At 34.2% G+C, this 17,635-nt stretch overlaps 1 protein-coding gene across 5 annotated transcripts in view; it reads right to left on the minus strand.

Moving 5' to 3' along the window:
* Window positions 1-1,863: 1,863 nt before the first annotated feature.
* The window catches only part of LOC145673114 (2-amino-3-ketobutyrate coenzyme A ligase, mitochondrial-like), a 28,091-nt gene continuing 12,319 nt past the window's right edge, over window positions 1,864-17,635 (minus strand). For all 5 annotated transcript variants that reach the window (XM_081742496.1, XM_081742494.1, XM_081742493.1 and 2 more), the window contains exons 3-8: window positions 17,262-17,363; window positions 13,452-13,659; window positions 11,761-11,944; window positions 10,565-10,757; window positions 6,680-6,857; window positions 1,864-2,217 (exon numbers count right to left, since the gene is read on the minus strand). In XM_081742496.1, the coding sequence (XP_081598622.1) occupies window positions 2,060-2,217; window positions 6,680-6,857; window positions 10,565-10,757; window positions 11,761-11,944; window positions 13,452-13,659; window positions 17,262-17,363 (1,023 nt within the window). In that variant the 3' untranslated portion in view covers window positions 1,864-2,059. The remainder of the gene's footprint in view (window positions 2,218-6,679; window positions 6,858-10,564; window positions 10,758-11,760; window positions 11,945-13,451; window positions 13,660-17,261; window positions 17,364-17,635) is intronic.

The following is a 17,635-nucleotide window of genomic DNA, read 5'->3' on the forward strand; positions in this document are numbered from 1 at the left end:
CCTAGACGATAAATGCACTATAAATCAGTAACTGTCCATATATTTGTTCCATATTAATACTCAAATGAACTGCTTAACTAACTTAAAATTGTAAGAAGGTAGTAAGGAAAGAGGAAACGAAACACAATCTAAATGAATTTTGCTTACTATCGTCATCCAATATTTTAAACCTAATGCGTTTCTATCCCTAAACACGAAGTTTGCGTTATTGCAGTGTTACAGTAAAATTAAAAATTTAAAAATGAACTAAACTCATATAACACACAATTAATGACATTTCTTCTTTAAGCAGATAGCTTTTTTTTTTTTTTTTTTTTTATATCTGGATTCTTATTTTCAATTTTTGATGGGTATTATCAAACGCAAACTTGAATTAACATTTCTTGAAAGAAGTTTAGCATTAGAGTAACTAAATTTCCTCGTTTTACTAGTTTTATAGCAAAAGTTATATCCTAAAGGGATACAACACACAAAAGATACAAAGAATATCCTCCCGCAGTACACAAAACATGTCCCGCAGCAAGTCATTCGATATGAACTTCTGTTCCATTCTACGTTTTATGTATATTTTGTCTATAATAATGCAAAATAAATTGTTTTAGATAAATATAAAAATAATAATACTAATTTGTACTTCGTTGCGAAAAAAAAAAAAAAAAAGATAATATATATCATTGGCGTTCAAGCAGAAATCACTAACTGCAAAAACACAGAAACAGAGTTAGATACTTCTTCCAGTACGATAACAATACACACGGTAAAATACACACCGTTCTAACATTGTGAGACTAGATGTAGCAGGTGAAATTGTGAGGCTAAGAGTGGTTATTCTTAGCTTAACAATGCCATCTGCTACAACTAGCCTCATAATATGTATCAGAACGTGGTATATTTCACCTTGTGTATCGTCCTCGTTCTGGAAGAAGTACCTAACTCCATCTGTATGTTTTTGGAGTTTGGAGTGATTTCTGCCTGAATGCTGACGATATATTTTTAAAAAATCATGCGGCTTCCTTTCCTTTTCCTGATTCTAAAAAGGAATATCGCTACTCGTACATAAAACAATTCAATGTAAATGATTTCATGTAAAAACACACAGTAATATTTTACAAAATGAAAATTAAAATAATAATAATAAAATAGCAACAACAATGTATATCCTTCCATAAACACTCGAAATTCATATATTGCAAAAGTTAGTATATAAACCGTGAGTTTTTAAAAATATACTCTGCGCTTCAGTTACGCTGGATTAACGAGCTTGTGTCTTTTTTATAGACTATATATATTAAATCTATGGAAGTTCCATCTTCACTTCATTTGGAACCGAGGTTTCAAGACAAATCACAAACCATAACACAAACATAACAGTTAAAAAGGGATGAGAAGCGAAACTGATATTAAGTTGTTAGTAAATCTCTATGTCCTTACGTGAATGAGTATCAATAATAGTGTAATTTAAAGTACAATGTTATTAGTATCAGATCAGAATATGGAATTTTATTAACAATTTCAACAGATGCTTCTCGCCGCATTTCTTTTTAGCAATGTTACATATTTCTGTTTCATATATTGTTGTTTGAAACTTTTCAGTTTCTCTACACCATTTTCCTCACTTGAAGAATGAATTTATACGTATTTATTGAGAATAAATATTGGAAGGCGCAAAAGATTGAATTCACTTGAAAGGAAATTTTAAAGAGAAAATAATAACAATACTAGGAAGCGATTATTCTGATTTACAATCATTCAAATAGTGTGATGGAAAAACCAAATAATAACAACAGAGCACCTGACACTGTAATTTTCAAGTTCTATGCTTAAATTTAACGCATCATTATTCTCAATATTTAAACACACATATCTATAACTGTTACAGAATAATTTTATTTTTAAAACTGAAAAAAAAATACCATAACTGAAAAATTATATTTTTAAATTTGAATCCGTGTAAGCGGAGCTTCCATTAAAAAAACCTTTTATCTGTACAAAATCAAAAATGTGTCTCCTTTTGGACTGGAATGTATTACATTGGATAGAAAGTAAATTAAAACGGTTTTCAGCGTATTATACCAAGCCTTCTGCCAACAACAATGAAACAATTGATTGCATAATCGAGATCTCCTTCCTTATGAGCTCCAGTGATCTGCACGCGAATTCTCGCTTGACCTTTCGGGACAACTGGATAACTAAACGCTACAACATAGATGCCATCATCTGAAAGAAAACGAAGATGATGTAAAATGTAACAAAGTTTTTATTTTAAGCGATTTATACTGTACGTGTAGTACAAAGGAAACGCTCAAGAAACAATAAATTAATTTGGTTTTACATTGTGAAACTGCGTCAATTTAAAAATTATGCGGATCCTATACTGAAACCGGAAGTAGTACAGAGGAAATTCCAGTTACAACAAAGAGATAAGGTCCCAAGAGATAAGGTCACCTATTCTTCGAACGTTGAATCAATACCAAAAACAGTTATTCGTTACTCCTTACAATTTTTATTGTACATGAATCAATATTGAAACTGGAAATTGTCTCATTCTTAAACTTCCGGTTTCAGTAGAATAAGAGCTGAAATAAAATCTATTCTTGGGGTTCTGGATCCATATCAAGAAACCATCTGTCACCTCCAATTACCGTCTTCACTCTATGAGAACCAATATTGAAACCGAACCTGGTAGTAGATTTCTCTACTACTATCGGTTGACAAGAATAAAGTCGGAAGTGGAACCTATTCTTGGGGTACTGAATATATATATATACAGTGGCGGATCCAAGGAGGGGCTATAGGGGCTATAGCCCCCCCTTGACGCTCAGATATACACTGGATAAAATGGGCTTTAATCCTGCTTTACACTGAATAAAACGGCAAAATATGGTTTAGCCCCTCCCTTAATCATATCCTGGACCCGCCCCTGTATATATATATATATATATATATATATATATATATATATATATATATATATATATATATATTGAATAATCGGCTGTTCTAAAAATGCCGCCAACGGACAACAGAGCGCTATTCTATAGGTCAAAATAATGCGAAAATGCTATATAACAGTATACCCTTCGGAGTATCCTTCAGCCGCTATGGGAGGTCAAAAATTTCACTATGTGGCAACGTCGTTCATTAACTTGGAACAATTAGCACAGCCTACGAATCCATTACACAGTTACATCGATTGTTACACTAATAGGTGTTGTTATGTCAACTTCTATCGATTTAACTGCCATCTGGAAAGAATCGATGGATTGGTGGATCTACTTTATGGTTCTTTATATGCGACGTTGTCATATAATGCACTTGGCGTCTCCAGTTGAGGATCTGAAACATATACAATTATACATATTTTTCGCTTTATTTTGACTTGTAGGATTGTGCTCTGTAGTCTGTGGGGGACCATTTTTTGAACACCCGATATATATATATATATAACAAAAATTGGTTACTTACTAATCTATCCTTCTGTGGGAAAACCAACCATTCTGCAGACGTATAAGAACAACAAGCTAGTTCAGTCTTTAGTGATAAGGTAATAAGGATAAAACTGGATAAGAGAAATGCGGTATGGCAATAGGAATACATACCACCAAATGAACGTAACGTAAAAAATGGGTGCTAAAAAGAACGAACAGAGCACACTGGAAGAAAGAAAGAGTTGAGTTTGAAGGAAGCGTGGTGTCTATGCCACGTCACTGTTGCCAGAAACCAAAATATATATATCATAGGTAGGTAGGCAGATTTTATCAACGTTGCCAGAATCCAGATTTAAAGCCGATTTATATTTATGAATAAAGAATGATTCCTTTAATCTCTCTTTTGTTTGTTTGTTTGTTTGTTTTATTACTGATCCTATTACATTAACTTGTTTTATTTTATGCGCATGTTGCTTTAGGCGAAGTGAGAATCCCGACATACCCTCTTCCTGTGACCTTTTTGATTGTCTGATGTGTTCTTTAATTCGGGTGTTAATGCTGCTTTTGGTTTGACCTATATGTGAAGAATCGCATCCTCACTGAGCACGATTAATACCTGACTTAGTTAAGGATCAACAAAGTAACTCTAAAAAAAAAATTTAGGACTTAAATTTCTGAGCATTCGGCATCTATGACCATGTTAGCAGTCACGTATGAGGGTTGACGTCCCTTGGCGAGCACATTATCCGGGGGAAGGGACGGAAGGAAGAATTGGGGAAGGAAAAAAAGCGGCCTAGGACCTATATGTTAGGTACCACCCCGGCATTTGCCTACTGTGAATAAGGAAAACTCAGGAAAACCTCATTCAGGATGGCTGGCCTGAAAAAACTTTTTACAATTTTTCGACCGAGTGCCCCCACCGAGAATAGAACCCGGGAAAAGTAACTTTTAAAGTTGGTGGGGTGCATTTCTAAAATTTTTGGAAGAATACTGGAAGCAGACACAAGTATGTATGTTATACTTTGCAAGAACACGTTGAATTTTTGTCGATAATTGTGGAAAATATGGAATTCCTATCTAGGTTTTTGTTTCTTTGGGAATAGCTTTCTTTAGGAACTTGTACAGATCTATGTATTTGATGAAACCATTTTTGTAAGATAGGCAACTTATAATCGTTCTTTTGTTCTATTTAATATAAAAACTGTATTTCATCATTAAGATCACTTGAACGATCACAAATTAGTAATGCCCTACGAAAGAAATTCTTCCAAATATTAACCTTGTACAGTGGTGGTTGGGCTGACTGTTGATGCATGTATGTAGTGTCTGCAGTGGGTTTTCGATATACCTTTGTTATACATTTATTATGTGCTCGGTTAATCAGTAAATCTAAAAAAGGAAGACAGATATCAGATTCACGTTCGAGAGTTAACTTCAACCTAGGATGCTGATTACTGAACTGCTCAAATATTTGTGACAGAGTATTTTCATCACGTACAAGAAGTAAAACGTCATCGGCATAACGATAATATCTAATATACTTGCATGTATCTTGTTGTTAAATAGACGTTTCTATCTGACTTAAAACAATATTTGACAGTATCGGAGACAATGTGTTCCCTATGGCTAGACCGTCATTCTGGGAAAAGTAATGATTTTCAAATTGAAATACATTAGTGTTAAGCAGTTGTAATAGAAAATGAGACATAGGCAGATGCATCATTTTGTAATAGCCAAGATCTGTGCTATTCGTAAGTTTCAACGGTATGGACAGGTACATATCAAGAACGTCTATGGATGCTAGAAAAATAGAACTAGCATTTACAAGTGATGACAATTGATGTTTAACTTCAAGGCTATTTTAAACAACAAATTTGAAACTTCTATTGTAATCTTTAAGTTTTTTGAATAGCCATTTGGATAGTAAGCCGGATGGTTGAAACCTGATATGATCGGACGAAGGGGAATGTCAGGCTTGTGTACTTTTGGAAAGCCATAAATAATGGGGAGGCAAAGTGCATATATTTTTATCTTATCTTTTTCAGAGTCAATCAACAGTGGAGAAGAATCAATTATCGATTGTACCGTACTTATGACCTGTGGCAATGGGTTGAGCGCAGCTCCACGACATAACTGAGAAATAATCCATATAAGCACTTGTTTTCCTATCGCTTTAGTTATAATACATGATCCAGAGATGACTGTCCTAGAAGTGTCCTAGAAGTAACTTCATAGATTGAAATCTTTACCGCTCAACATAGTAACTTCATAGATTGAAATCTTTACAAATCTGAAGATCGTTGTCAGAGGTGCCTTCTCTCTATGTCCAACTATAGTAGGTGCTTCTGAACCATTAGACCTCATAGAATCTCATACACGCCCTCTGCGATATCTAGATTCTCATTTTATTAGACTTAGAAGTGAAATTCTCAATACAATCCTGATTATCAAATTTTTCGACATTTGATTTGATAACTGAATCTTCACTGTTGAAACCGTACGTTTCCATCTGCCATCTGGCAACTGCTGCCATATCATAAAACGGAAAAGTTTACAAATTATAGTGATTCTTCTAGTGGTAAAGTGTTGTGATAAATTCTCAGTTCGAAACATGATTGATTAGTAATACAAGTAGGACACTACTTTCTCCCACATTCTGAACAAATATGACGTGATTTGTATTTGTAGTTTACCTATAGTAACACGATTATATTATGTTTGTCTGAACATAGCTATCTCAATAACTACTCAATCTCGTATATTATATCCAACTCGATCTATCTTTCTTTTCTTTCTTTCTCAATCTTAATAAATTTATAGATAGACTGAAACCACTGTCCCCTATTTACGGGATCATAGAATTTACAGACATATACAAAGAAAAAACATGAAATGAAATGAAATCTTTAAGTTGTACGTCCCATGATTATGCCGGTTAGACTAAAGGAGACGATGATGATGAGAAATGAATAAAATGGTGGAATGAAGAAAGTGGGAAGAAAAGGGAAAACCACGAGAAATCCACGCACATGGTGCGTTTATGTTATAATTGCACAAAATTGTTAACAGCATAAATATTAAAACGACTACATACAAGTTAATCTCCAGTGTGCAGAGTATCTGGGTAGAATACTTAGAGTACTAAAAGTTTGAGCCTATTTGTAAAAAAGAAATCTTCGAAAACTTATGCCTTGGGTCTATTCGACCTTACGAGTTTGTTCAGAATTATATATATAAATAAATCAACTTACTTAACAGCTCTGCTGCAAACTTATTTGCAAGGACAGCATCACCAACCAAAATTGGACATATTGGATGTTTATTGCCCAGTAAATTAAATCCAGCCTTAGTCATTCTGGAGCGAAAATATTCTGCGTTTTTAGTCACTTTCTTAGGTAACATAGGATTTGCCAACAGTAAGTCCATTACCTGAAATAAAATATTCAATATATAAGGTGCTCTGCATGGCCTGCTTTGGTAAATTCCATAAAACTAGAATGTACTATTACGATTTAAAAAAAAAATAATATTCTAAAACAAGAGTTCTAAACCTACTTTTGATCACTGGAGTCCAATAATAAAAAATCGTGTTTCTAGTGATAGTAAAAAGCCTTTTTAAGTCAACTATTTATATTATCAATCCTTCTATCTGGAATGTTCTAATTTATAATATAAATGGGTAAGACTCGCAAGAAGTTTTAGCTAATTTGAATTAAAAACTGAAGAGATAATATAATATATGAAAATGTAACACAAGGAGAGAAGAATGTTATACTTGAATTTTCAACTTTAATATTATTTGTCAATGGGAAGGATGAGCAAAACAGGAAAAGGATTATTGCACATGATTTTATGTCTGAGAACCCATTGTAAAATGTCAAGAATTATTATATATCTCGTCTGAGAATTTGTTCTATGTATTGAGGATGCCTTGATTCACACAATGATCATCTTTAAACCTTACATAGACAGATTCCCATCTTCTGACAAAATTCCGTTCTGAACACAAACATGAATTTATTGGGTCGAGCTTTAGAAGCACGTGGATATGTTATAATAATGGGCACTTAGGGTAACCTCAGCTAAAGTCCGAGTATAAAACCTTATGAAATTTCGGAGATGACAATGAGTGACTAGATTTTATGACAGTCGTCGTCTCCATTTTACTCATATACTGAAGTTCTGCTCTTTACATAAACGAACTTTAGACTTAGAAAAATACCGATTATAGATCAGTCAAGTTCACCATCACAGATGCTACTCAATAAGTAAGTGTTTTACGAAGTCTGAACTTAATAAGCTGTAGTTTAAAGTAAAGCTATCTCTGTGCACTGGAACATCACCAATCTACAATTCATCTATCAGGGTTTGAGCCAAAGGGCGTCGTTATAAACTTAATTTACTAGGTATGTATGATTCATGTGTCTTTCAGTATATAAACACTTTACACAGACACATAATCAAATCATTTATTTAAAATCATTAAAATTATCTCACCTAATTGAAGCTTGCGTCTTTTTATTTACCTCTTGAAATGCATTTGAACGGATTTACTATCAGGACTACAGTAAATTAACGGTTTATGTTATAGTTACTTCGAAATCTTTTGCATATAACCCCAAAACATTGTTTTCATGGATAAAACCATAAAAATAACTACAATAAAAATTATAATACAATCAATGATGATTTTAGAGGTGGCCTGGGGGGCGGTGGTATTCTTTCCAGAGCTACGAAATCCACCCTTCATTACGAGACATATTTATGAGGGTGTTCAACGTAGATTACTAGTATCTTCAAAGTATTACTTTCATCTCACGTGCATCGAAAGTCTCCCCGAGGGAAATTTGAAATGATCATCATCATTAATAATAATAAAGACAGCAAATCAGTAAGTTACACATAACAATTTATGTAGAAGAAAATGTAATAGGTAACATATGAAGAATATATACAATGTAAGGTTTATAAAGAATGTTTAAAGCTACTTTTCAACATAGCCGCTAAGTCTCTCAATATATTTCTCCCATCGTCGCACAAGTTTCAAAATACATTTTACAGAAGACGTAACCGACTTGACTTTGTGATCAAAATTGAAACGTTGGCCAATCAAGAATTTCTTCATTGGGTAAAAAAGATAGACTAAAGTGAGGTTTATGTTCAAAAATTTATTCTAGTTTTGTCATTTTCTCTAACAAAAAAGAACTATATCTCCCTATTCTTTACAAATAGACGACTGCAACACATGTGCAAATTTTGCTAAGTAATTTACGCTTTTATCGCTAAACGTAATATCTGTCAAATAAGTGACTGTACACCCGTTTGTGAGTCTATTATACTTCTTTTATAATGAGTATATTATACTTCTTTTAGCCCCTGCTTATGGTTTATTCTCTTCCATCTAGCCGGTTAAAAAGATTTGCCTTTTCTTCACGGAAATGCTTTAATAACAATTTATACAATATTATGGTTTATACACTAAAATACCAATATAACGAAATTAAGAAGGGGTGAAATTAATTTGTTATACTGAAATAAGTCGATGCAGAATCTACAGTACTTCAACATAAATTTACAGACAGAAAGGTTTATTATTTATGAGATGAGAAAAAATCAGAATATATATACGAAAAAATATGATGTACAGCAATTGCAAGAGGTATTTCTGTAATGTTTCAGCATCTACCAAATTTTTACTGGAGTTTTATTTGATACAAGGTAAATAGACGAAATGGTAAGGCAGAGGGAGAGAGAGATTCATTGATTGCTTTTAAATGTTGAGCTTCACCTTGACGAATAAAATTACTTCTTGAATTGGAAGGTGCGCAAAGGTTATTTAATGCAATAACACTCATTGATACTTTTAAATAACGATCCTGCTCGACCGATCGTGAATATATCTGAAAAATGACTACCGTATCATTTGAATAATAAAATAATGCATTAAGAAAACTATTTAAAATATATGCCCAATTTAACGTCAACTCAATTTATCTCCTTCAAAACAATCAACAGAGCTAGGAATACATTTTGTCCGACGTTTGTACACGTTTTCGAAACACTGTTGATAGTCACTAATAATAAATGCTTGACAAATAAGCGCAACATTTGATTTAATGTCCGCAACGTTTAAAAACCTATGCCCTTTCATAGTCATCTTGAGTCTTCGTAAAAGGTAAAAATAAGCAAGCAACAAGTACGGACAAAGTTGTAGATAATTTGGCACTGTCACGTAATGCTTAGCAAGGTATTGTTGTACAAGCAGTGCTATAAGGCCTGGTATTATCGAGTAACAGAAACCATTGTCCAGAATTATTCCCTTATCTTTCTGAGTCAACAAAAAAATTCTTTGTATTAAAAGAAAAAAATACTTGATTTGTTTTCAGCGACAAATTCATAATGCATAAGTCCGTTGTAATAAAAAAAATGCAATTAGCATGACCTTTATTTTTGCTTTCGACATCCTTGCTTTTTCCTTTACGAGCGATAACTGTCCTTTCCACTGCACACACTGTATTTAATTTCTGGGTCATACTGTAAACACCAAGTTTCATCTGCTACGATGCAGTTTACGAAGTTATCCTGTTCTGCGTAGCCATCAAATCCTCACAACATTCTTTCTTATTGTCTTTTTGTTCTCTCAAAATGCGAGGCACAATGTGAACACACATTTCCTTGATTTTCAGATCCTCAGTTAAAATTAATCTACAGCTACTTATCTGAAGCAAGTCTGGCAGTCACGTCTGATTGCACGTCTAGCAACTCTCAGTAATGCACAAACTTTCTCCACATTTTTCTCATTCCTTGACGCTGAAGGGTGTCTCGAATCGCCCTCAACACTTTCGCTATCACATTTGAAACTGTTGTACCATTTATACACCTGGGTTCTTGATAATGTTGCATTATCACACTCTGTCCGTATCATCTGTAACGTTACGGTTAAAAATTTGCCCAATTTGTAACAAAACTTACGTGGATGACAAAATACAGACATTCATAACATTCAAACCGGCTGACAGTCTGCACAATTTGGTATTCTTTCTTTCTCTTTTACATTCCGTCGACGAGCCATTCGAGGCTTAAAGGTTAAGTCTCTGCTTAACGACTACAATGGGTGTTTCTACAAATAAACATACCTTGCTTGCACTACCAACTACTGCTGGGGCCAGTGCATTAGAGAAAAGATACGGGCGCGCACGTTGTCTCAAAAGGTCAACCATCTCTTTGGGACCAGTTGTATAGCCACCAGAAGCTCCTCCAAGAGCTTTTCCTAACGTTGAGTTAATAATATCTATATGAGGATAAAGGTCAAAGAATTCTTCGGTTCCTCTGTAAAACAGAACATATAAAAACATTAAACAGGAATCATCAAATACATGTAAAATGAATACATACACAACCACAGTTAACTTTATCCTCTTGTCACTGTTGATCACGAAAGCATACGTAAAACAGCAGATATATTTTGAATAGTTCAATCACTCTGATATACTATTTGCCCCTCTTTCATTTGACTGCAATAATGAAAACCGTAAAGGAAAGCACAGTGGGGATGAAACTAAATAAGTATGAACTTTGTACTGAGATATAAGTAATTTTGTAGTTTATTTTTATCTATTAAACTCATTGTCAACGTTATAAAAAAGGCCTGTGCAAGCGAAGAAACAATGAAACCTGTTATTTTTCATCGCTGCTTCGCATAAATCAAGTAATTTATGTTATAAATTAATTTGAACAACTGAGGAAATAACGGAACGAAAATATTTCGTATTTACAAAACACGAGTGTCGGAACAGTATAGAAGCAAATACACCTCTCAGAAGAAAGCTATTGTGTAATACTTTAATTATCTACCTACATGTAATTGAATATTGTAATTTTTGTTTTGAGAACACACTAGCATATTTTTGATAAGGCTCGCATTAATCAATTTCCAAAGAAATCTTACAATTTTATATAATTCATTTTATGAATTTACGAGAAATTATCACAACTGCAGGATGACCTCCTATCTTACACTGAAACGATTACATTTACAAGTTCAAACATTGATGAAGTTTGTACCAAATAAACATTACATTTCTGAGTTTTCTAGAAGTTCCTAATTTCTTCCATTTCCATTTATTTTATTATACTACAGTTGTATCAATTTGAATTCATTTCTCTTTTTGTTTTAATGTCCCATTTAGGTCTTCAAATAATGTGCAAGCCACAAAAAATACAAACTAGAAATTAAAATATTTTCATTTCGTGCTACTAATGCATAAGAAAGTATCTACAAGTGTGTTATAGATTATACATTATCAGAAGAAATAAATTAATTCATGCTCACCTTCCTGTCTTACCAAAAACACCTGTGGCATGACAGTCATCGACAAAAACTAATGCTTTATATGTATTTGCTAGATTAATAATTTTTGGGAGTGGAGCCACGTCACCATCCATGGAAAATACACCATCCGTTGCAATGAGTTTAATTCTAGCATCTTTACACTCTTTCAGCTGATTTTCGAGATCTGAAAGCACAAGATAAACAGAACTAGATAAAAAATTTTATACTATTCTATTTAACTCAATAGTATTTTATATTATTCTCAATTCTTAGGTGTTAAGCCTTTACTCCTTAACAAAATGGGGTCGTAATTGACGGGCGTTTAAATTTACGCAGGATAAACTGAAGGTAACTACGATGTTAGATCATTAACCTGAATAAGGTATTAAGAGTGTCCCAGAATTATTTGCGTAAGCTAAGAACATATATATATCTGCCGTCCTATAAAAGCAGAACATTTTCCTGAATTAAAAATACTTAGTACATTAGAACTCTCATATGAAAAGCATAGCTGAGTCTGAACGATATTCAACGTTGAAATATTGCCGAACATACACAGGTTATTTTTTGTGTAGATTACTAATTGTTGTGACTGATTGCAATCCAGGAAATCCACAACTGCAATTGAAGGAAAACTTAACTAAATACGTCATAAGTATATCACCTTTCTAGTGTACAACATTGTGTCCAAGTGTTTTTTCAAGGATTTTCCCGTATCCTTCCACTTCTTCATTCTACCACCATTCACATCCATTTATTATCCATTTCCTTTAGAGTATAAATAAGGCATAATCGCCAAACGTTGGCCTTTGGGTCACAGTGATTTCATCATTATATTCCTTATTTGAAACAAATTAAGATTCATACAAGAAACTTAAGATTACCATTTTAATGTAATAATATGTTTATTATTATTATTATTACTGTTCAGAAGAGAGTTTTAATTATACGATACAATTGTTATTACTTTATACGCAAAAGAGAAACTAAAAATGCGCAACTATATATGAGCGGCTCGGGGCAATAGACCAGCCAATGAAGGATTCAATAAGGAAAAAAAAAAAAGGTGGAAAGCTGGAACAAATTTTATTTTCTTTATAAAAGTGTCCGTAACAACATACTAATTTTGTCCCGCTCTACCACCCCGGATTTGTCCGCCATCTTGAAAAAATGGCGCCAAAAAATAGCTTTTTGTAAATATCTCGCATGGAAAGCATATTAGAACAAAACATGTTTTTACAAAAGATTAATCTACATTAAATTCTCTACAAAAAAATGTTCTCTTCACTTTTTCCTCTAGGATGCATCGTTTAGATGCTATAGCCGTGTCTAATTACGCATTTTTCTTTAAGCATCGCTTTGTAACAGAACCTTAACGAAAAGTTTTTGATACTATTTTGTTTTAGTGATTTTTTTTAATAAAATATAAATTAATATATTTTTCATTCATTGCAGGTGTGACTAAGGATAAATAATCAGGTCTATTGGATCATCTATGTTCAAGATGTCAGCTGAAAAATGTTTTATCTGTGACAGACTTCTCGGTGATGGTGTTACATGCATAGTAAAAGAAAAGGGTCTCTTTCACTTCCGTTTAAGAATGTTGTAGTCTTATTTATGACACGTACTTCAACGGATTAAGGGGTTAATGAACCGAATATTTCAATACATTTCATTCTTAAGTATATTACCTGCCATGTCTAAGTGCTTGTATCGATACTTCTTAGCTTTACATAGTCGTATACCATCAATTATCGACGCATGATTTAGCTCATCGGAAAATACTGCATCTTCATTGCTTAGCAATACTTCGAATAGTCCGGCATTAGCGTCAAAACAGCTTGGATACAAGATCGCGTCTTGACGCCCATGGAATCTTGCTATCTTCTGTTCCAATTCCTGAAAAGCATTAGAAATGTAGGAACATACATTACAAAACAACTCAAGATTAATGACCACTGAACATACGAGAGATATTTTTTAAGTAAGGTCCATTTGAGAATACAGTTTGAAAATTTGCGTGCTACTCAGAATAAGTGCGCACGCAGGCTCCTAGTATCCCTAGCGTACAACTGGACGCCATTTGCATTTACGGCTTCAGTCTGTAAGCTTATTAACATATTTAAGGAAATCGAGCGGCCTGTTGACTGTGAAATAGATTACTCGTTAGGTTACTAACAGCATAAAACAGCACAAATATTCATCGCCAGGCATAGGTTAACCGTGTGGTGATAATACAATGAGTGACAGTAAAGTGTGAAAATATCTATGACGAATCGCACTCTGGTTGGTCATCTGTACTAATGACTGAAGATTTTAGTGCAGACAGTTGAAACCAAAGTACGTGAAAACAGAAGATTCACAATTTGAGGACTTTCATAGATGGCAAATGTTTAGACACTGATGAAGAAGTGGAAACGACAGTGAATAACTGGCTATCGTCATAGGTGGCAGAGATCTATAAGGAGGGTGTCCGAGAACTCGTTATTCTCTATGATAAATGTTTAAACCGGCGAGGAAATTACGTAGAAGAATAGATAATAGTACGTAAATTCAGATTTTTTTTCACAATGCTACTTGTTTCGTTGTTATTGGAAAACAGGCCTTACTTTAAAAATAACTTTCATACTATCAAAATTAACGATGTAAAGTCCTCGGTTAGGAAAGTACGTAAACTAGAACAGTACTAAACTCTAACTAAATTTCACTTTAGTATTCTATCGGCGCAAAAATGAATGAATCATAGACGATGTATTTCGGAAATGAAACGTTACCTTTCCTTCTTCAGATATTCAATCAAAAAACATATCAGCCAGGACCGATAGTGTGGTCATGTAATCCAGCTCTCTCGGAAATGAAATAATGTGATGAAAAACAGCCTACACTCTGTTGATTTTCCATGATAGTTTGTACACCAGCCACTTCACTGGATTCAAGCTCATTCGTGGATCGCAGCGCACATTAATAGTAAGCCCATCCTTCATAATCATGGTGTTGTATAAATTTCAAAACACTCAAAATCAAGAAAGCATGCCAGTGTCCGTGAACTGTCTTTGCAATGGCATTATATGGGGTCATCATACATTTATCCTAATTCGGGGAGTTCTTGGTGCGGCACAACAGCAAACTTTCAGATTTGAGAGGGGTATAGTTTCGGGTAGGGAGCGTGTACAGTGACGTATATATCGGTATCCAAAATAACTGCTTGGGAAAAGTTAAAGGGTGCATAATAATATCTTCTAAATTAAATATTTTACTATAATACATGTTAATTTATTTTATTGTGTATATTTACTTTTTAGAACTGTAACAGGCATGTAGAAGAATCAACTTAAAAATCGGAAGAAGCTTCTCTAGCAAGCAATGAATATTAAGGATGGCTCACAATTATGTATATGATGTTTGATTAACTAGTATTTGTAATTCTGGACAAAAAGATTCGATATTGCAACACTGCGTAACCTGAGAGTAGGGATAACAGTCACTATATAGCACTACCACACTATATCACACCAGTATGAGATTGGATGAACGAAACATTTCCGAACCGCTGGATCGGTCAACGTGGGTCTGTGGAGTGGCTAGCTCTATCTCCCAATCTGGACCACCAGGCTTTTTCTTATGGGGTGTTTTAAAGGACAAAGTGTATCAACATCACACACGCAATTTGTCCTAACTACAGGAAGCTATTACAGAAGAAAATGAAATGAAATGAAATCTTTGAGTTTTACATCCCACGGTTATGCCGGTTAGGCTAAAGGAGATGGTGATTATGAGAAATGAATGAAATGGTGGAATGAAGAAAGTGAGAGGAAACGGGAGAACCCCGAGAAAACCCACGCACACGGTGTTTGTCCACTACAAAGTTCACTTGGCGGGGGCTGGGATCGAACCCGGAACCCCAAGCACCAGAAGTGAACGCTCTACCACTGAGCCACCGTGGCCCCTACTATTACAGAAGAGTTCCACAGGATATCAGTACAGGTTTGTCAAGCTGCTTGTGACAATGTAACGTTGCTCTTTGTCTCCAGGCATGTATTGATTTGGATAGTGCATTAGTGGACCATGAAACGGAGAACAGAGATTAAAATTCCTGTAAGGAAAAGGTATGAGAGTAATGTGTTTATGTTCAAATTATGTTGCTAGTTTCTTTACCGTAGTCTTTGAAACATCATCTACATAATGGCCACCCTGTATAATGATACTGATATATAAAAGCATGGACACTAGGCTTGAGAACTAGTTAATCTATTTACAAAATTTGTCATGCATTAAGCACGAAGTGAAAATTCAAATGGAAAGAAATGGAAGAAAATCTTTAGTTAAACTTCACATAGTTATGAACTATAAGCTAAAGGGAAAAGTGACCAATGCAAGCGAAGAATTCTAGTTTATATAAAATTAATTTCTAGTTTAGTGTCCCACAATTATGCCCTTTAGGGTAAAGAAAACTGGTTAATAATGAAAGTAAATCATTACGAAATAATTAGTAGAATGAGAATGTGGGAGGATCCCTAGAAAACTCACGGATATGATGCTGTCCACTACAATCCCACATTCTCTGGAATCAAAGCAGGGAGCCATCGTACCAGACGTAAGCGCTCTACCACTGAGGCAGCTCCTACCCATCACTCCCCCCCCCCCTCTCTATCGAATGAATTGGTAGAATTGAGAGAGGGTGAGAGTACGTTACAACCCATATGGAAACGCATGAACACAATTTCTCCACCATACATTTATATGATCTGGTATCTCAACTAAAAACCGTTCGCACTGAAGATAATACTCTCTACGATCGAAGATGACTCTCTACATTCTGCAACATGAAACGTCCAGCAGCAAGGTGTAATGGTCGTGTAGACAGTATTTGGTAAATCTCTCTTAGAAAGCAAATTTTGTTCATAATAATTTTTCCATAACCACACATTCTGTTGATAATTCCTTTTCTGACATAGAATGGGTTTCTTTTTTCCATTGGAACGAATATGTTCTGTAATCGTTCCTTTTAATGTTTTATACAAATTTCTATTCTTCCTTGAATAAATACAAATGATACCTAATTCTCTGAAATTTCACTTGTTGAGCTTCGAAAAGAATACTTACTGCTAACTCAGCATCATTTTAGATATACATTTCTATTCAGTTTATGATTAATGGTAAAGAAATTATTATTTTTCACTTTTCCTTAGAAAATAAGTAAATTCGAAGAAAAGTATCCCTTTATTTTTCTCAACAATCACATGGGTGACTACCCGATAACGACTTGAGACCAATTCTTTCCAAATTATTGATTACTGGTACGTGGGGACCCTAGTTCGATCCCAGTTCGCACCAAGTAGACTTTATTGTAGACAAACATCGTGTACATGGGTTTTCCTGTTTTATCCCTTCCTCTCTATTCTAAAATGTTCTTCATAGTCATCATTATTACCGTCTCCCTTTGCATCGAAGCATACTCTTGGTTAAACGAACGAACGAACCAACAAACAAAAAATACTTACTTTGTGTATATCCTGTGTTCCACAAATAAACCGCACGGAACTTAAACCTGAACCGTATTTGTCAAGAGCTTCTTTACCTGCCAGAACAACTTCAGGATGACTCTGAAAAACAATGACAAAATCACATCACTTTATACCTTGCACAAAATAATAATTACTAAAAAATCACGCATGCTTTTTGTTTTTAAAAAAAAAGTATTTATATTTATCATACCGTATCTGTTTAGATAGGCAATAAGTCCAGCACGAGGTGAAGCAGCTGAATAGTTTATTGGAGCCATTCTTCCTCGGGAAGTTTTACCTTGCACACTACCTCCTGCACACGCTACATGTCTGAACGGATCGTATAAATGAAACTTAGATATAGTCGTTTA

This window comes from Thermobia domestica, chromosome 16 (genome assembly GCF_964235325.1).
Source record: "Thermobia domestica chromosome 16, izTheDome1.hap1.1, whole genome shotgun sequence".
NCBI classification, from domain to species: Eukaryota; Metazoa; Arthropoda; class Insecta; order Zygentoma; family Lepismatidae; genus Thermobia; species Thermobia domestica.